The sequence below is a fragment of the Trichoplusia ni genome, chromosome 11 (genome assembly GCF_003590095.1).
Source record: "Trichoplusia ni isolate ovarian cell line Hi5 chromosome 11, tn1, whole genome shotgun sequence".
NCBI classification, from domain to species: Eukaryota; Metazoa; Arthropoda; class Insecta; order Lepidoptera; family Noctuidae; genus Trichoplusia; species Trichoplusia ni.
This window is the reverse complement of record NC_039488.1, coordinates 892,847-915,509: the sequence shown is the minus strand read 5'-3', so window position 1 is coordinate 915,509 and position 22,663 is coordinate 892,847. Positions and strand designations below refer to the sequence as shown.

General features: G+C 33.1%; 1 protein-coding gene across 1 annotated transcript in view; it reads right to left on the bottom strand.

The window, feature by feature from the left end:
• The window catches only part of LOC113498528 (neuroendocrine convertase 2), a gene marked incomplete at its 5' end in the record, with an annotated part of 55,986 nt that overhangs the window by 19,359 nt on the left and 13,964 nt on the right, over positions 1–22,663 (bottom strand). Inside the window, 5 exons of the mRNA XM_026878552.1 lie at positions 652–827; positions 9,641–9,729; positions 11,700–11,776; positions 14,774–14,811; positions 16,073–16,313. Coding sequence (XP_026734353.1) covers positions 652–827; positions 9,641–9,729; positions 11,700–11,776; positions 14,774–14,811; positions 16,073–16,313 — 621 coding nt within the window. The remainder of the gene's footprint in view (positions 1–651; positions 828–9,640; positions 9,730–11,699; positions 11,777–14,773; positions 14,812–16,072; positions 16,314–22,663) is intronic.

The window sequence follows — 22,663 nt, the reverse complement described above, 5'->3', positions numbered from 1 at the left end:
GATACAGAGTTAAATTTGATTCGAATATTCCTAAAAAATAATAGAAATCGCAGAGCACACGCTTCTTCAACGTAGTAACATAAATATATATGCATGTACCTATTAACTTATATGTATAAAAGCAAACGCCCATTTGAGATTCCACACAGTCCAACAGTTAATACATATCTATAAAGATAAAGATTCCATTTTCTAAAGCAAACTATCCCAGCGCGTTCTATAAACTGAATTTAAAAGGTACCTGCTTCAAATGTCAGCAGGAAACTATTAAGATCTTCAAATGCCAGATGGTTTATCTAGATTATTAAGACCAATATTTGGATCAAAGAAGAATCAGATAGTTCTTTTTTATTTAAGAATAAACTTGTTTAATACTTTGAGATTTGAAAAGAGATCGAATAAGAACTCAGCTAACCTTTTTAAATCATATTAAAACCTTCATGCTTGATTGTATTTTTCGTCTTTATACAGTGAAAATATGTTAAGTGATAAAAAAAAAATTCTTGACAGTGTCACCATGACGCAACGGTTTTACTCACGCCTTTAGCTTTGGACGTAGTAGCCCATCCATAAAGTTAGTTGGACAATCCCGGACACCCTAGTTATTTTATATAACTATCATTACTTTCCATCTATAACTACTGAACTCACCTCATTAACACCTCGTACAATAGCCCTCATGGTGGCATTGCGGGGTCCATCCACAGTCCTTCCATCATCAGTTGGTCCCCACGAGGCGCTGTAGATGTGGATCTTGTGGGGCTCGTGCCCCATAGAGTTGGCCTCGATCAGGTCCGTCATGTAAGGCTGGTCCAACATTCGAATACCTGAGAACAAGGGATATATAATTACCTCTTGATTGAATAGGAAAGAATACTTGTGATGAAGATCAGTTTTCTGAGAAATTATTGTCTGTTATAAAAAATATATCATTGTAGAGGTAGCCAACGATGCTTAGTTAATTAGTCAGAACGTTATTATTACGTGCCTACTTTAATTGAATACGGTTCTCCTATGAAGGTTTTTGACTGTTATGAAAACTTTATATTCAGATAGATTGAATTACGATTTAATTGATGTTAATAAATTAAGTTTTACAGAGAGCAAGATATGTTAGGACGCAGTTTTGACAGAATAACGAAGTATTTAAATTGTCTTCAGTCATTGTCATTTTAGTGAATTTTCAGAGTCTTCATTCGGGGAATGTAATTTGTTTCCAGGCCTCTCTGTAGAAACAGCGACAAGATAAATATGATACATTTATCATGCTCGCTAAGTAAAGAATTTCTAATGGCAATTTAGAATCCCATTATTTAATAAATAATTTTGCCTTTATGGACGCTCGTGAAATGCCATGTTGGAACAAAAAAGTATCCAAAATCTCATCATTACTGCTATGACACAAAAAACCTTCAATTATGATGTTTTAAAAGAAAATCTGGATTCTTTACTCCTAAATATACTTAATTCATAAAATGAGTAATACTTTTATAACTAAAGAGGAGTAGGCAGGCATCTACATTTGCTACTTAGTTTGCAATTTAGTAATTTAAGATTTATTTAACTGTAAAAACTTAGGGTGGACTTAAAAGGAATTCATTTTAAGTATTTAAATCTAAATAGTTTAATGTTGTATTTTACCCAGTTCAACAAAACGAATACGTTATAAAACATATAATCACTACGAATTGAGAACACCCAGCAACAATCTCCCCATTTCAACAAAAACTTATTCTGCTATTCAAACTCATCCATCTCACAATAGACACCAGTCTAAAATTACATCATAACAATATAATTCAACAGTTATAATCCCCAATTTAGTTCACTGGAGGAAGGTAAATCCCGCAATCAGGCTGGGAAGCCGCAAATCCCTATCCCATGCGTCAAACGTTACGTATCTCTACCCATGCGTAGCTGATAGCAACCATGATAGCATATGCAGTACTTAAAAGGCGGCTTTTTTTATCGCAATCAATTTTATATTAGCTTTTGTAAAGCATGCATCGGTACGTGCGTTTTGATTGTGACATATTTTTGAATGGTCATGTTGAATGGTTTATGATTATGTGGTGGATAATTTATAGTTTACTATTAAAACTAGGTTTTGCCATTATAAAATAAACAGCTGCACAGCACAACATCTCACAATTTTGAAGGACAAAATGGACTTTGTTTTGAAAGCTCAAAATAATAAAATTATACCTATTAAGAGGTATTTATTTTGTATTGTTATTTCCTGCTTGTATTTTATTTAAGATCGTTAATTTGTTTATTGTTATTTACTTGCAAATACTCTTCAGTCGAAAACGTTTAATTTACAATACTTGGTATATCACAATTAAAGCCCTTTGTTATGTCCAAATTAAAGAAAAACAGTGTTTAATTTGTATAAACTGAAGTCTTTTGGACCTCTGCTTAGGGACTTCTAAAATCATTCTTACTGTACAAATTGTCTAAAAACTAAATAAAACATTATGTTTGTTTAAATAGATAGACAGAATTGCGCTCACTTTTATGAAAGCCGGCCTAAAAAGAAAACAAAAATATAGATAAATGTTATCCACTTGTCGCCGTCCACGTTAACGGAACTGTGGAGAACCAGTTTTAAATAAAAGTGTTACGAAACATGTGTAGTCCGATGAAACAGACAAAACCAGAGCTTAGGCAGACGGTATCAGTAAGGAAAAAAAAATGGTTCTGTATTGTCATTTTTTAAACTCTTTACGGCTCCGTACAAGAGGGTAGAAACGATAATCTTTTATTAATTCTCTATTTCTATTTTTTGTCTATCTGTAACTGAGCTGTTTCTCATAATAGCTAGATAGTTGAAATAGGGATGATGACAATTTTTTTGCAGTGTCCGTCTTGTAGTTTTTTGTATAATAATGAATACGTATTTTTTAGTTTGCCCCGCAAACATAAATTGACCAAATTACAGTGAATGAAACTTACGCGTGACGTCACGATTGAGAATAAATTTTACTCTATCGTTAGGTCACAAGCCCCCTCTTCTAAACTTTAAAGCAGTTAATCTTTGTCAACTCTAGTTTTTCTGTAAAAGGAAAAAATATGTTTTCATACTTTTCAATTGTCTAATTGAGGGACTAATGAGATTTTTTCTTTTTATACCCAGTCATCATCCCTATTGTCACAGTTGATGTATTACTGTTGCCGCTATAAAAACAAATATAAATCGAGATTGAGCAACGATTGGTGCGTATGTACATTAATGTGATAAATGACCAATTTTTTTTGCAATTTGTCTTTCAGACATTTTTTTCCGAACAATCAGTGACGCAAGCCCGACCGCTTTTAATTCATCCTTTGCCTATCATTTTCGCAAGCTATCTTGTAGTCGGATACATCTATACTAATATATAAAGCTGAAGAGTTTGTTTGTTTGAACGCGCTAATTTCAGGAACTATTGGTCCAAATTGCAAAATTCTTTTTGTGTTGAATAGACCATTAATCGAGGAAGGCTTTAGGCTATAAACCATCACGCTGCGACTAATAGGAGCGAAGATACAATGGAAAATGTGAAAAAAACAGGACGGGTATAAATCATAACTTATATCTTCTTCTACCCACGGGAACGAAGTCGCGGGCAACAGCTAGTAACTAATAAACCTTTACATTACATATCATTTTACGATTACAACCATAAAATCGACTCCTCTATTAAAGTTTACACACATTTTACAAGTCAAAGCACTTTATGTGGCTCTATCTTACGGGTTGGAGGTCCATAAAATGTACGTTATACCTATTGGCTGAGGTGAGCAAATATCTAAAGGGTATATACCTTTAGATATTTGCTTCGATAGACGAAAGTGCGGTAGTAAAACCATGTCACGGGGACATTAATACGTTTTAAGGTGTATGAATTTGGATAAAATCTGTTAGATCTATTTATTTTTGTGATTATTCACTCTCTAGAACTTTTATCCTTATATTCCTGGGAGTTTCACAAATTTTCAAGTCACATGCACAGAGACACCGAGGAAAAATGGAAAATATGGTGTGAAATGTCGATTTATTTTCAAAATTATATATCATTACCATTTTATGCTCAATAAATGACTTGGACATCGTCCTAACTTTAATCATTTCGCTATCATAAGTTCGCTTTACAATAAACAATGAACTAACAGAACCGGGTTACTAGGTGTCAAGCCTACTCATAATACAAGCTTACTTAGTTGGACACTATAATGAAGTGAAGTCAAGAGTTAAATTGATTGAATATCATTCTGTACAGTTGAGGTTTGCCAGTACGTGTAAATGTAAAAACGAACAACTAACCTTTAACATATTAAAGAATTCTAAGTTACACAAGTAATAAAGATCTTTACAGTATATATATAGACCATAATCTCAAAAAGGGTCTTTTCCAGCCTCGTCCACGCTAGGGACTTAGTACAGCGCAATTTTGTGGCCTCCGTCCGTCGCTGTAATCTCAGATTAATTTATCACGAGGAAGGTCACTCTTTTAGCCTCTCTCTTTGAATTACTCAGAACTAAAATGGCTGAAAATAATTAAAATTTCACAGGAGGCGACAAATTTAGAGACTTAATTATAGTATGCGGGAGTATTTCTTAAATATGTATGAAGTGAAATAGTCAGAGCAGTGTTTTTTTTCCTTGAAAAGATACCACTGCAAAACTGAAGAATTGTCATTCTTGTGTTGAATCGGTTTTGTAAACATTTTAAAGTCTTATATCTTCTAACGTATATTAGACTCTGAGCTATTAATCCAAAATTGTAGTGCTAACGCGAAATGCTAAACTAAAAATTTAGATAGACGTAAATTAACCATGAAGGGTAAGACAATGCCTCTATGATAATCAATAAAATATGCAAATTAGCACAATCCAAAAATAAAGAAGTTTATTTTACTATCATCATTTTATTTATTCAACTACATTTATTTATTTATGTATTGTGACCTTAAACAATCCTCAAATACTTACAATAAGACCCTCAATATAACAGAAATTCGAAACGAAATTGAAAAAGGTCTGTCATTTTCCAGATCGGCGATTTTCTTTTATTTCTGTAAGACGAACTGTTTGCAAATGTTTCGCTTGTTTTGCTGTTGAGCGTGGGATGATGTTACGAAAGAATTGTGTACAAAAGTATTGCGAATAGATATTGTGTCATTACTGATGTATACGGTTACATTTGTACGGTAAAACAATTGAAGTAGGGAAATGTAAAGAATATATTTATGCAAAACTTTTGATTACTGAGGCCATTATGTTTTTATATGATTTGATTTAAGTTCATCATCATCACCATCCACAGCCTTTATCCTCTTACTGCTGGGCATAGGCCTCCCCTTTCTCGTGCCAATTTCTACGGTCCTGTGCTAGCCTCATCCAGACTCGACCCGATTCAAGTTACTGTAGACAAAATTACTAACTGAATAATTTTGATTTTAATTCAATTTTTTAAATTAAGTTACTGACGTAATCTGATGCTCATCCAACAGTAATTTATTTGGTTAGTATTTTTAAGAGAATGTTTATTTATTTATTTATATAGGTTTACCAACAGCTTCTGTGTATGTTATGCTATATTTATTTATAGATATAACAACATAATTATGAGAGCTTATTTAATATACGCAGAAACTATTAACCGAATAAATAAACAAACTTCTATGAAGGGTACTTAAACCTTATTAAGTCCTTGGCTTAGCATTTAAGCAAGACCTTTAACACATTCGTAATTTATACTATCTTTATTAAGGGCCTACAAAGGGCTGTATTTCAGTAATGGTAATTTGAGTCAGCAAAGAGAAATATTAAGGGATACGTTTGTTTATATGGGACAGTAAAACGGCCTGGAAGGTTTATTTTAACACCCTTTGATACCCTTATAAATAAATAATGAAAATGTTTCTATGTCAGCCTTTTTTTAGATTGCGTGGATTACTCTGTATTTTCTAAGAATCATGCTGTAATTCTATGGTGTACAATAAAGAATATTCTATTCTATTCTATTCTATTCTTAATAGCAGGGTATATGGTTCTCTTCCATTAATAGTGAAAGTACATTGGTTTCTGTACGTTTTTAATTAATATTATTTCTATAATTTAATCTTTGAGTATAGGGGTTTCGCAAATATTCGAGTCATGTGGATAACACAAATTATTTTCTTGAATTGATTAGTTATAACTGATAGATTCATAAAAGCCAGTCTTGTATATTTTGGATTTTCAAACTCACACTTGCTTGTCTCGAATTGTTTTTGAAAAACCTATACATAAAATATTTCTTAACGAAGGTTTCAGTTGTATGTAGATATAATCCTCCTTATCGTTTTTGTTAACGGCAACCCTTGGTAATATACTCCCAAGCATAAGCCTTGATGTGACTGGCTAGACTTAGTTTAGACCTAAACACTCGTTTGCCAGCACTGCAGTAAAGCTAATCCACAGAATTAAGTATAGGTACCTACATACAACGGCCATATGTATAAACTATTTTTATATTTTCTTAACAAGATTTTTGAAACTTAAACCAAAAATATTCTAACAAAATTCTCTAACTAAACTCATACCTAAATATTTTTCAACATGTTTCAATTTTATAAACTTTCTCGATAACGACCAGTCCGCTACGTACCAAAGGGCGGGTTTCCAAAATGTGATAATCATACGGTCTGTCGGAGCGCAAGTAATATCTGTGGGGACGGGGCACGTGCGCGAGGCCACTGGATACTGATACGTGTTACTCGTTATGTACTTTATGACAGTTTAGAAGGAGCATAAGCTGTGTATATAGATGTTGGTCTGAAGACTTTTTTGGTTGGAGCGAAAATACAAATATAAGATCGATTTGGAATGTTTAAAGGTATGTGTTTCTATTGCTGTTTAGTTACAGATTCAATTTTAATTCAATAGGTATGTATTATGAGTCTTAGACGTCTCGCTACGTACAATTTTGCATCTCTAAAAATTTGCTTGTTGCTATGTACGTAAAAGGAGTTAATCTACTTCTTTACTTGTACAAAGATGATTCACAGACTAGACCACAATAAATGTTACAATGAAATTACTTTTTTAAATAAGACGTTTTACTCAAACCTAAACGCGTCGACGAAATCCACTTCAAACTATCAGAAAAAAATCAACTTACAATTATAGCAATACATAAAAACACAACAAAAAGACTAATCTAATTGGCTAATTGTCAACCAATTTCAATTGCCCTTCTATACTAAATTGGACGATACTAAATTAGATAATAGAGATTGGTCATTATGGCCAGACGACAAGGATGACAAAACAGCTGACGGTTGAGGGAGCGTCCGTCGCGCGTCACTCACGAAGCTCTCTAATTGCACCCTTGTCACTCTAGCTCTAAATATATACTATGGGTTATATTTGAAAGACAAAATTAACTTTAACGTCGTTACTGAAATGACCTAAATAGTTTTCGCATAAATATAGCAAACACTTACGTCTTTAAGCTTTATGATTTCGTCAACATTATATTAAACGCAATTTCTGAAATGCTTTATTTAAAAAGAGTCAATAGTTCTGCTACTGGGCCAACGGTTTCGTGAAAATTAAAAATCAAAAATATCTACTTTTAAGATGTTTCATCCTCTTAGCTTTTTCTCAAATATGTTGTGGGCGGCTTCCAGCTTAATCCGGTGTTTTACAAGGAGCGACTGCCTGTCTGACCTCCTCAACCCAGTTACCTGGGCGACACGATACCCCTTAGTCTGATTGGTTGCCAGACTTTCTAGCTTCTGACTACCCTTACCGACCTTCGAAGATATGTAAAGAACAACCGGTACCAGCAATTTCACGTGCGTTCCGACCTATGACATAGACGGTCAACCATCTACGTACTGACCACATGAACTTTAGCTTAACCTGCTATCGATCCATTTATGCAGTTGTATTTTAACCACGATCGACGACGTAGATTATAATGTACATAACTCAAAAATCCCATTCTTCATCCATCCCCACTTCGTCCTTGTAGTCCCGGTTGACAGACCACGAGCCACAGACCAGCTAATAGACGCGAATTGGAAACTTTCATACCACTATAAATAGCCGAGCTTATGATAGAAACACATTTCAGAGTCATTCTCCATTAAATTGGATTTTTATCATTTATATTGGATATATATTGAGCTTTAATAGGCAATTTCTGTCGTTATATTACGATAGTGAAAGTAAATTGCTTTTCATACTGTTTAATTAAAATCAGAATACCGTTTTTTTTAGTTCATTGGGTAAAAATGACATCGAATAGCTTATTTAAGGTTTTTTAACTCTACTTTTTTCGCGGATTCCCATTATCATGATAAAGAAATCTGTCCCTTTGGTATAAGGTAAGATATTCTTTAGTAAGCACAAAATATTTTCAAAAATCTAATTTCAGGCTTAAAGTCATGTCACATTAACAAACATTGTGTCATTGTTTCGTTTAACAGCGTCCTTAGAACATAATCATGACTTAATAGTTTCCTAATTTCCGTTATCAAACAACACAATATAACGATTACGTAAACTAAAACGTGAAGAAATAATCAATGCCGTTGCGTATCTCGTTACGAGTCTGATGGTATCACCCCAAGGGATCTAATAACAGCCGCTGGTCCAGCTGACAATCAGGATAATTATAACACCCTCTAATTATTAATAGTTAGCTAACATTGTGTCGTAATGGGATATGGCGGATCAAATTGTATGGTCGTAATTGAAAGGGATGATTCGAAAATAGTTGGTATCAAAAATATTTTTTATACTAATATATAAAGCTGAAGAGTTTGTTTGTTTCTTTGAATACGCTCATCTCAGGAACTACTATTTCAAATTGATTTTTTTTTGTGTTGAATAGACCATTCATCGAGGAAGGCTTTAGGCTATAAACCATCACGCTACGACTAATAGGAGCGAAGATAGGTACAATGGAAAATGTGAAAAAACTGGGCAGAAGAAGGCTAGAAGTATAGATATAGATTATGTGTGTGACATATTCGAGCCATATATTTCCATCACAACTTTTTTTAATCAACATAATGAGATGACAAGCAGTAAAACGCGATTGAATACTTACTCTACTTAAGAAAATGCTACGAGTACCTACGAGCTACGATTACTACGGCGTAGGTGATGTCATCGCTACGCTGATACACAATAAATATTTATAACTACTTAGTATATTGAATAATGAATTTAGTTTCTTTATTTTTTTTCCTGAGATTCCCTGTAGTAACAGTCGAGATCAAATTGTTCAAGAAATAGATATATGTACCTGCTTTTTATTTTCAGAATACCAATACGGAACGAAACAAAAAAAGAATAAAACTGTCATTGTATATGTGTGTAATTAAATACCATTACATTAAAAGAAAGCTACAAACAATCGTCGACAATCCGACGAAGTCTTCGTGTATTTATCGATTAGTATTACTACACAAAGGCGAAGCGATTTATAGTGAGTTTAAATCTACCTTCATCATTTTCCACTATTTCTTTCACAGGTATGTACAGAAATGGAGTTCTACACGGCATCTCTTTAAAACTACAAAACTCACTTTAAGTGACAGTGTTACTACACCCATGTTTTATAAATACAACACATAAATAGGTATTATATCCACTCACCAGCCACTTTAGAATGATAGGCCACACCAACACCGCAGACTCCATTATCTCTGGCCGCGGCCACTTCTCCTGCACATCGGGTTCCGTGGCTGTAACAAAGTTCCAGTTTAGTTTTCAATACATTTTGAAAATATGATAATGTATTTTTGATAAATAGTAAAGTCGTCTTTGTATTTTTTTTATTATACGTCTAGTTCTTGTACTAAGTCTACATCTCTAGTGCCTTTAAAATTTACTTTTCATGTAATTTAAAATAACATTGGACTGGTTTTTGGTAAAATGGTATTTATAATTAAAAAAAAATCGTTGTCTTATGTCTTTAAAAAACGACTCCCGCAATAAGAAATAACTACTCATTTAATTTAATATTATTTTATATCATAATTTGTTACTTCATGTAATTAAATAGAGATATTTTATCAATCAAAGTTTAACAAATTCATTTACTCAACATTTATAAAAAAAATGCTTATAAATACGAGTGAGTAAACCGTTACATCATTTAATAATGAATCATTCTCACGACAGTTACTATCAAAATTACTATCAAAATTTATAAAAACTTTATTTTCAATCAAAAACCAAATGCTAACAACCCCTAATTAATATTAACTATAAAATATAAACTCACTCAAGTACATTCATTAGTTCATTCATTCAAATCAAATTCGAATTACACTTCTCAACGTCAATTAACTAAAACCACAAAATGTACTTAAAATAGTTTTAATTGCTTTATGTCTGACTTAGTCAAGTGTATTGCTTAGCTAAACACAGAATGTATTAAAGTTAGCAATATACTTAATAAGTACATTAGATACGAGTGAAGCTTTCCCAAGGTCAGAAGACAATCTAGAAGTTTGTTTGATGACAGTTTGCTTATTTTCTGAGCTTGTGCTGAGGTGTCGATGTTAGCAGAAAGCGGGATAAAACTGTTAGTTAAACTTGGACCCACGTCCTCCCAGTTTTATAGATTGCTAAGTTACGAGTCTTCTTTTATATAGTAGTGGAGTTAATAACAATACTACTAAGAGTAAACATAGGTATACCTCCCACTGCTAGTAGGTCTTTTCGGATACTGAGATTTGACCTAGCTAGAGATTTTTTCTAGTCCTTCTTGCTTAGTATTACCGAATTAACCCTGTCAACGATGATAAAAAAGGGTGGCAAAAAATTGGTATTCTAAAAAAACTTTGTGTTAAAACCAAGCCCGCTTGTCGCTTTCCGGTGTACATGTGACTATAGCCTTACTTCTACGGCTTCAACAAGTTGTGTTCATCAGACAGTTGTTTGAGTGGAACTTTGTGCAAAGAACTTTCGACGCGTTACTGGCTTGACAAATAAATTTGTATGATATTACAAGTAGCTTCGAGTACGTGATTTATGTGTGATATGTCTGATAGAAGTATTCAATAAATTAAATGGATTTGAATACCATGACCGTTTGTTGGAACTAAAATAGTCGGTATCAGTTACCATAGTCAGCTATTTTCTACTTATAATACGAACTTAAGCAAAAAAAAACCTTCTCTAGTAACCATTCAAAATTGAAATAGGCAATCTATGCCAACCCATAAATAGTTACACTCAAAAAATATAAAGTTAGTTAAAAATAAAATATAAAAGTATTTTCACAAATCATTAAATGCCATTTTCCGAGTTTTGTTCATTTGTCATTTGCAAAGGCCCGGATAAAAATTCAGCTCGTTTTAAAATGAAAAAACGAAGGGAGATTTTTATACAATTTAATGACCGAAATAATTAAAAGCTCGGAGCGCAAACAGCGTTGAGAGGTGGCGACGGATTTATTTTGAAATATTAAGAGGGAAATATTTTAAACGAGAATTATTTTACGGGCACCCATTCAAGTGGTAAGATTTTTAATCTTGAATATTACTTATCTACTTATACATTATGAATCTAGAAGTAAATAGCTTACTTATTGTACAGACATATATCGGTATTATTATTATCATTCAATTCTTCTTTCTTCAAAAATTAGAGCCTACATTGCTTTTTATTGTATTTTTTGTGTGTTTGTACGCATACTAAGACTTACCTATTAAACCAGTCATCTGTATATCTCGGGTACGGGAATGGATCGTTGCTGCTGAAGTCGTATGAAGCCTCCGCATTCTGTAACAACAACAATCATTTAATACCAATATCTTTCGTGTTTCGTATAAAAACATCCACGGATCTAATAATAAACGTTGAAAAGTTCCATATTTCGCCCTATCTATTCTTTCCTGTATTGTACATGCTTTTCTTAAAAACAATTCTTAAAATTAGAAAATCTGTGAATATTAAGTGCTTTAAATCAATACCCCATTATGAAATTTAATCCTTTCTCGCGGGAACAAAAATACAAAAATTCAAAACAAGTATTTGTGTGATCCTGAGCTTGGCCTAGACGGGGATCGAATCCGCGACATGTCGCACTTAGAGGGTTTTGGCGTCGTGACCTCAACCACTCAACAATCCGTGCAGTCAAAATAAAATCATTTTGATACATGTAATCGTCGTCATAAAAACCAAAAGCGATTTTTCACACAAACATCAAAATAAGTACACATATACGATATATCAACCGGCTTTAATCCACATAAAATAAAATGCAGAACAGGCACAAACCATTTTAATTGTGTTTACAAAGGGACCGAAATCCTTAGCCATTACAAAGGCTCGGAATATTTGCGCTAAATTTGAATTACAAACATAATCGTCCGCATACAATGTAACTTCCCAAGTAACAAGATAAATATCGGAATTAAATGTTTAGAAATATCTACATAAAGTTTTATGATTACGAGTTATATTTACCTACGCCTACAATCTATATACTCGTATAAGGATTTTAAATCGATAAGACAAAACAACATCGAATTTAGTATCGTATCTAATAGTTTCAAATGCAGTTTAGAAGTACTTTTCCAGTCTAGCCTTTACTTAAGTTATATTGAGAATTAAGATAGACTGATTATAATGCCGCATAGAGTAACTGCCTATGTTGACTAAAAACATTAATTTATTGGATAGCAGAATAAAGATTTCAAAAGCATATATAGTTATGAAACCGGTCAACTGTCTAGCTGTCCCGGTTCATGAGATGCTGCCTGGTGACGGACTGAAGGACAGACAGCGGCAATTTAGTAATAGTTCTGAGAAACTTATAAAAACAGTTATATTGGATAGAGCCCTAGTATTTTGATGACTGCCAAAGACCACGTAAATAAATACAAAATTTCAATAGATGCGTTAAAGCGTATACTTCAAAAACTTCTTTTTGCAAACTCAGTGTATACTCCACTTAATAGTAAATCAACAACACCAAAAACACACTAATTGTATTGACACATCCATTTCCGAAATAACCTTCAATAAAGGACACAGACATGTCGGCATGACATCCGAGTTTTATTACTGTTAAATAATAAACGACGGATGACACGCCGAGCGAGACACGATAACACCGCAGGGTAGTTGTTAAAAAGAAAATACTTACAAACAAACACTCACACAATAACATACAAACACTCTTCTATTCTTAATAGTTTAATAGGGATGACGACTAGGTTATCATCATCATTCTTGAGTTTTCCTAACTTCACTGGGGTTTCTTTCTTTGACTCTTATCAGATGCAGCATGTTACCAGTGCTCTACAACGAGCGACTGCCTATCTGAACTTCTCAACCCATTTACACAACGGTGCAACACGATACCTCGAATAAGACTGGTTATTAGACTTTCTAGTTTCTGACGACCCATAAATAAGTAGTAATAAGTAAAAATCCCTTAAAAATACTATTTAAAAAACATTAAATAAGACTTTTTGGCTTAACCTAAGCAATTAAAATTGACTAAGATAAAAAAACAGCGTTATTTTAATTACCTATCTGCAAGTTCATCCTTCACAAACACAAGTACAAGTACGCCATATTGTATACTTAAATGCGTATACAATTCCAGAAATTCAGATTCAAACTAATCTTAGGCAATTGAGCGCCTAATGGTAATTACAAATCCGAGTCTAATCCCGATGAATTTGTGCGAGCAGTCAAAGCGAGCCTTGAAACGCAATTAAGATTAATTAACTTAATACTTAATGACTGAAATAGCTTCTTGATGTCAGCATGAGCTAATGGCTTGTTTTACAAGCTATTAGTGTGTAGTTGCGTGTTAATTAGCTTAGCTGAGGTATAGAAATTAGTCGAAAAATATGTCGGTAATGAGTCTTTTACTTTTTACTTTAAGAGTAACCTGTTGACAACATGTTTTTGCACATACAAGAGATACAAGAAAATAAATGGCAAAATGTTCGCTCTCTATTATTATATGAGTTAACAAAACGATTTTAAACTTTCATCTAACATTCGATTTTTTAAACTCCTGCAAAAACATCGACGTTGACTAAATCTGTAACTTAAAAAAACCCTTCAAATTGTACCTCTGACATAAAGAATTCCGCAAATTTCAGATACCCATAAATTTTATTAACATAACCCTGCTTAGACTCTATCTTTATTTTTAGTATTTGTCGTTATAACGCCAACAGAAATACAATACCTACCTATTTCATCTGTCCACCTATCACGGTTCAAGATGTCATTATGGCAGACGGATGGACAGATAGTGATGCTTCCATTTTTACCCTTTAGGCACGGAAGATTAATAATTAAGATGTTTTAATTTTACTTTCCAATTTTCTTTACCTCGCTTTCTTTAACTTCAAAATACTTTTACCTAAAATACAAATATTTTACTTTGTCTAAAACTAAAGCTCTCATTATAATTGTTTACAAAACACGTTTATAAATTCCCTTACCATTATTCATTGTTATTTTAAAGGTCAGCTTTACACTAACTACGCAGTATTCACCTCAACCGTTTAAATATTAACAGACGCTCATGAGACTGTTTATTTAAAAATTTTAAAGAGAACAAATCTTGCTTATTACTTGGCGGGGAACAGCGATAAAATATAACCTTTATTTTGTAATTCTGAAGAGATTCTTTTGGGATAAAGGTTGGGAACTTTTTTGTATCTTTTTTTTAAAAAACACACTCGTTTAAAATCTTTTTAAAAAAGCGTGGTTTGAACAAAGTATAAAATAAAAACGGCTAATACTTACATAGTTGTATTTGAGATCTGGGTGCATGTAGTCGACACCTGAAACAAATAAACATTGAAATACGGTGAAAGTTTATGGTTGAAAAATACTTTCTTCATCAATTTTCTAGAAGTGATTGCTATTAATCTATACAAAATCCCTATAAGATTGTAGAAAAGTTAAATCTGTACATTTAATGTCCTTTTATTAAGAACTAGCTGTTGCCCGCGACTTCGTCCCCGTGGGTAGAAGATATAAGTTATTCACATTTTCCATTGTATCTTCGCTCCTATTAGTCGCAGCGTGATGTTTTATAGCCTAAAGCCTTCCTCGATAAATGGTCTTTTCAACACAAAAAAAAATTCAATTTGGACCAGTAGTTCCTGAGATTAGCGCGTTCAAATAAACAAACAAACAAACTCTTCAGCTTTATATATTAGTATAGATAGATGACTGTTTTTTTTTTCCACAAACGATACTGAAGCTATTTTTTTAATAGTAGTCGCTCGCATAGTTATTAATATTTACATATCGAAAAGATTTAACCAGTAATGGAAAGGTAGGTCAACATATGCATGACTGTTTAGGAATTAAGACGATTTTAAGAAGCTAAAGTAATCGTACTCTTTTATGATTAGAAATCTCTTAGTAGGTACTACAACCTGAAGTGTTTTCTGTCCCTACGTTCCTAAATATTACTATACTGAGACAGAATTCTTCTTCCAAGTCTATTTAAGTAGATCCACGGCTATTTACTTTAATATAAATTTATTTTGTGATAAGACTAACTAATTGTGTTTTCCTAATTAATATTCGTCGGCCGCAGGTAGCGGGCAGGCGTTAACAAATTACTTTTTTAATTTTCTCAGACAGAGTAAAGAAATGAAATTATGTTCTTAATAAAAATGGGAGTAAATCTGAGTTGTGTCAGGTAAACATTGCATCAGATTTTTGTAAGTTTGATTTTTTATCTTAAAAGGTTTATAACCCAGTTTCTCTTTAGATCTGATTTAAGAATCATGCTCTTTTTATTTAGACAAGGACATTACTAAAAGCACTGGGTTCTGAGTTTTCATTGATTTCAATAAAAAAATGCTTTCTGTAATTAAAGTCTCATGAATTTAAATAACTGATACCAGTGATGAACTGGTAATTTAGATACAGTTCAGCGACTTTTAGTAATATTTACTCACGAAGTTAGTGGATATCACGTATTCGATTAAACTATTACTCATTTATTATTGACAGTTATTGGAAACGTGATTTCTTATTCTCTAATTAATTATACATATTGTTTCCTTATTAAGCATTTGAACTCACCATCATCCATGATAGCTGTGGTTACGTTAACCCCAGTGTACCCCAACGCCCAAGCCGCTTCCACATTCAAATCCAGCTTCGGCTTCCCGCCATTCTGCCCAGTGTTCTTCAAGTACCATTGTAAGGGAAAGTAGGGGTCACGTGGCTCAGCCACCGGCGCAAGCGCAGGTTCAGGTAACCGGAGGGGCCGGAAACCCCGCTTCACTCTTTTAAAACCAGTCTGCTGAATCGCCGTGTGTACCTGCAAGCAAAACAAAACAAAGCTTTAAAATATATATATTTTTACAAAACAAACTTCGGACTAGACAATTTAATCCCCCATGCTGCGGGGTTTCACAAACATGAAAATCACGTTCCGAACACAAAATTGCTTTTATTTTTAAACAAACGTAAAATGTTTACCGAACATGTTTTTCACACCTGTTCTGGTCATAAACAAGACAAACAAAAACAATTTTATCTAAGCTCTCGAAAATGAACTTGAGTTAATCCAACAATTATATCTTGCATGCTTATTTTGCCTTTGACCAAAATTAGTTGAGCTGTCCCTTGTTCATAGCTAAGCCTTACATAAGGCGCTGGTCACACTGTTAACGAGCGAGTGAACTAACTAAGTTACCATTTCAACTCTCTTCATATTTTACATCGCAAACTACATTTTTAGTTTTCCGCGTCTGTAATTGATTGTAACAATTTTGAAAAAGACACCGCTCACCGTCAAATTGTACACATTGTCGCTTACACCACTGACAGATCAACCTTAAGACGTGGTGATAGCCACCCAAAGACACCGATATTTTTGTTAGTCATAATACCAAATTTAAAATTGTACCATATATGTACCGTATAATATAACTTCAAACAAAAACTATGAGCCAAACTTGATGAAAATTTGTAATGGACCAAATAACAGTTATTCCACGTTGAATGGAAAAAAGTGTCGACAACATGAGTTTATCCAGTCCGAAGTCTTCAGTGACATAAAACATTAACAAATCCTCCTCTCTAAAGTCGGTTGCGGACTAGCACGCTTGCAGTGTGACTTAGCCTTACACATGAATTTTAATATACCAGCGTCAGATTAACACTAAGTGCTCAAAGGTCAACCACTTAGGCTCATTAGCAATCTATGACGCCTAATACGTACCACTAATACGCCTTAATGTATACGTCCTGACATTAGTTAGTTACAGCCATGGTTATAAATAGGCTAAGTCCAAGTTGCCTTATAAAATGACATATAAATATAGTAATAATTCGTTAAAAGTAAATATATTTTTATTGTAATTTTCGTGGGGATAATTCATTGTTAAATGATGCAACGGCTTACTCACGCGTATTTCTCGGGATTGCCCGACTAGTATCAACTCGCGACCCACGTTAACTTGAAACTAGAAAACTCTAGAAACTAGTCGGGCAGTCCTGATAAATACGCATGAGTAAACCGTTGCATCATTTAATATAAGATGAATGAAACATCAAACGTAACTTTATTTCATCTATAAAAGTGTGCGAGTCTTTTATCGATCATCAAATGTCTTTCTATTAAACCGCTATTCCGCTTTAGAAGCTATAGCAAAAGCAAACATAAAGATAAGTGTTTACAGTCTATTTTTAAACTAATGCGATATTTTGCATGTTTCGCTAAACTTTGCTTTTTTAACGCTGATGGCAATATAAAACTGCATAGTTTACGATGTTACAGGTGCACTTAAGTTTGAAATACCTTATACTAGTTTTGAACACAGCTGCAAAGAAAAATATTTTTTATCATAAACTTAGTTACGAACTACCTTTGCATAAATTTCAATTTTTTTGTTACGGTTTGATATTAGTAACATACAAAAACACACACTTACAAGATTATATAGAAATATGCAAATTATAATCCTAACTGCGACTGATAGCGAAACGAAAAAAAATTTATATACACAATAGGTTCTGGTTTATATGAACATAAGGAAGCAAAGCTGTGTATAATATATGAGGGAGGTTGGTTATCCTTGGGGATGTTTTTATACATTGTATGTATGTATGTATGCTACGCGAAATGTCATGTAGCAGTTCAAGGTCGTGACGTCTTTTCACTTGTCCTCGTTGAGTTGTGTATTGTTCTACGAGAGCTACGCACGTAGACATTTGCTACGGTGCTACGAAGTAACAATTGAGCTACAGGGCCTACTGGTTAGCAAAAGTTGACAACTTCTTGAGTTTTGTTTTAACCTTTGTCCTTCTTTCGATTCATGTGACATATTCCAGGAAGGAAAACCGGTCCTTTTTAGAAACATGTACACGGCTATAGAGGCCACGAATTCCTTGTTGAGAATTTTAATTAAGAATTGTGTTGGGGCATCTACCTAGGTCCGTCCAACCCTGCTCTATAGAAGCATAGACGTGGACGGCCCATAGCTTTGAACGGTTAATAACTGTTATAATCTATTAACAGATTAACTATTTACACAATAATCTCTTAGTGCACATACCGTGAATGAAATCTTTTATAAAAGAGACTGTGACGTACTTCTATTGTATTTCATTCTTTCTTCCATACCTTACACAAGTTGAGCTTGTTTATGCATTGCCGAGCATCAGTTACGTTCGTTTGTATTCTAAAGGTCACGGTTAAACAAAAACAACGTTCACGTTTCACGGCTATTTTCATACGGGTTTTATTTTTCACATAACCGCTACGTAAATGTTAAAGCACCGAAAGTGTAAATATATTAGTATGCTTCGACCGACTGCCGGGAAAATGGGTTTCCGAAAAACTGATTAATGTTACTTTAACATGACTTGAATATTAAAGGCTGAGTACTGGAAATATTTTTGTGATATGACCTTGAATTGTGGGTCGGTAAGTCTTGATTTTGGATATAATAATTTAGTTATGGTCTTTTAAGATTACTAACTGTACCAGCAAACGTTTTTTTGTCATATAAGTTATTTCTAAAAATATTTTGTGAGAAAAAGGCATTTCTTGCCAATAAAAAATAGGGTTGGATTATAATAGACGTCTGGTTATGATTGAATATGCACCTATTATTATTAACGTACCCAATATGCACACAAAATTCTTAACTATCGGTCAAGCCGTTTCGGCGAGTCTAATTACAAACTTAAATTTACAAGTTTAAATTTAAAAGATGCTTTGAACCACGAAAATAAAAAAAAAATAGCTGTAATTCTTGGATTTAACGATTTAAGTACGTAGTATTAAGATTAGCCAATAATACTGTCAAGTCTGATACAACCCGCTTCCTCCCCCGGGGCGGATGTCCACAAGGATTCCCTCGCCTTACAAAAAAGGCCTAATTATTCAATAAGAACCAATTTCATCTGACCTTCAACAAAATTATCTAATAACGGAAAACTTTTCATTGCGACCGTGATTTCTAGGAATGTAATTTAAAACTTTTTCGTCTGTTATATATAAATATACTTACATAATTATAATGGAGGCTGTCATTCCGGTATACAGCCTCCTTGCTCCATCATGGCATACAAAATTGGCTTGTCAGTAACTTTATAACACGAGTGCTTAACGAATTATAAATGAATACGAAAGCAGCTTTCGATCTAATCTAGTTATCATCCTAGTGCCGAATACCAAACCTTCTACGACAATATTTTAAATTAATTTTTATTTTAAAAACAGTAAATCTAAGTAATTAATCAAATACGCTTGAAGCCCGTATTCGAAGAAGGTAGAGAGGTCTGGAAGAAAAAGATCGAGCCTTTGCCCAGAATTGGGCTTTGAAACTGGCTATGAATAAAAAAATGGTTGCCTGTAAAGTCGGTTTTACGGGCGAAGATTTTACGTGACAACGTCTTTTTCTCGGTAGAATATTTATTGGTATGAATATAATTAAATTGCACAATAGGAACAAGGAATTGAATGAAAATAAGAATTGCACAAATTTTAACTATAGAAATATATTTTGTTTACTAAAACATTGTACATGTAAGCGCCGATTCAATGCGCCTAATTCGATCATAGTTGAGTGGGAGAGAGAAGCAAGGCATTCGGCGGGCCTCTCTCTCGTTCGGTGACTCTTTCATAAGTGAAGTACACTTTTTCATAAGTGACTCCCAGCCGCAACCTAATTTAAGACGTTGTCACGTCAAAAAGATTTTAACAGATTAAATATTTCGCACTAACACAGCGATAAACAAACAACTTTAAATGATAGCTACAATACAGAAACAAATTCTCTCTGTATACCGTTATTTATCAGTACAACTCAGCCAACATACGTTCGCCGACTTGAGTTAACAAATTAAATTTAAGCGATACATATTCATAACAAAGTTAGTAAAAGCTATTGTATAACTTCACAGAACTTGCTCATATTCAGTTAAATAAATTAACTTGGTACGTTTTAATGTTATTTATTTTGTGTGAATGCGTTTATTGGCTGAAGTTTTAAACTTTAAATTAGTCATTTAAGAATTGAACTCTCTGAAGATAAAGTTCTTTCATTAAGGCAAGATGCAAGCGTTGATTACTGTTTATTGAGAACCAAGGTTATTACTGATGACACTCAATAAAAAGATGACCTTTACAACAAATTATGTCTATCCCTCTCCCTCAGAAAGAGAATTGTAGAGACGAATAGACAAAATTTTAATAGAGTATTTCACTAATCGCTTCAACTCGTCGTTTGATTTTTTATTGACTTAAAGTGACATATAAAGAGAGACATTCACATATACTAATTATATAATTGTATGTCTTAAAGTCGTAACATTAAATTATAAAACAAAACTTTACAATTAATCATCTATGTGGATCCACCAATGTGGAAACAAAATCATGCCATAACTCCAAAAATTTGACGTCTGTTTGAAATACTTTACTTAAATCATCAAACTGAAGTAGTCTTAAAGGTCAAAGTGTCGTATCCTAAAAAGCTGTTTAAACCAAAATATGTTTACTCATACACTCATATATATTTGCGTATAAATTTTCAACAAATCCTATCCCACTAATAATATAATTTAAAAGTTTAATAGACAGTGACAGAGTGCCTGGCCTTCAGCGCTAAAGGTCGTGTATTTCATTGTAGAGCGGAATATAATTTATTATGATCTATGCTGGTGCCGTCCTAGGTATATGAGCATATTCATACAGTGATTTATTTCGAACATCCATCACGATTGATTTTGCTAAAAAGTTTTAAATTGACTTAATTATTTTGTAAACATTCTTTTTTGTGGTGCTATTTAGTGTGCAAAACAAATTTATAAATGGAATTACATCGTAGAGATAGTAATTTTTCGTTTCTTTATGTAATTACACAAACAGCTAAATCAACAAGTTATTTCTTGTTGATTTAGCTCATATTTACTATTAATTAAAAGGCTACTAGAGTTTTTATCGATGATGGATGGTGAAGGGGTGAAATATCATGACCCATTAAACCAATTTTGAAAAATCCTTTTACCAACAGAAATTTGAGGAAACCTGAACTCCAAATATAAGAATACGAAAACGCCAACCCGCAGTCAAAGCTACTGTGATAATTAATGCAAAAAACCTTTCCTATAACTGCTCAGTAATAGACCTTTATATAGGCTGATATTATAATTATAGAAAGCTAAATGTGTATTGATTAGATCAAAATCGAAAACTAAATTCAATTCCATCTAGCTAAATTGAACATGCAAGATTTGATTACAGATCAAGTGACAGGAGAAACTAAATTATAGCTTGTTAATAGCCATGCCTAACTCACAAACCTATATGTGGATAGAAAGGTGTATAACGTATTAATCTGATCGGCTTTAAATCATGAAACTTTACAAAATATCAAATAATATTGTCAGAATCGAGAGAGATATTCTTTATCACCTCAAACAAGACAAGTCGACGTCCCAAGGCGTTCGATTGACTTATATAAACGTAAGGAAATTGACAAAGTCTATCGCTCTTTCCTTTAAAGTCATGTTTATAATTGTGTAATCAGGCGTACTCATATTTAATCTTGTATGTGTACTAAAACAGATTTTTTTCTTAAATTTAAGATAAAGGTAAAATTGAAAGTGAGTAACCACAAATATATATTTGTCACCCAATAAATTGATTACCGTGGCATTGATTATGCTTAGCGACGACGTGAAAATTTCAAGAGCCTAGCTATCACGGTTCATGAGAAACAGCCTGGTAATAATAGACAGACAAACAGCGCTTCGGTGAATCGATTCTGTTTTTATCCTTTTGGTATAGAACCCTAAAAATGCCTAAGTAAACCAAACTCCATAAATAAATGTTATTCTCATACTGTGTTCCAAGAAACAATAATATATTTACATAGATATATTATTTACGTACCTGAAATTCGTTGTATCAGTATTTTCCGGGAAAAAGGATGTGTTGGTATGAGGTAATATGAAACGTAATAATTTAGGTGTTTCCATACATCTTATCGTGAAAAGCCATTTCAAATCAAATCAAAATATTACATTTACACTACACACAACTGCCATCTTATAATAATAAATAATGTTAGTAAATTTTATTATAATTGACTTACATGAAACATATATATATGAACCGATCGCTTATCTATCCCATAATATTAAATACTGACA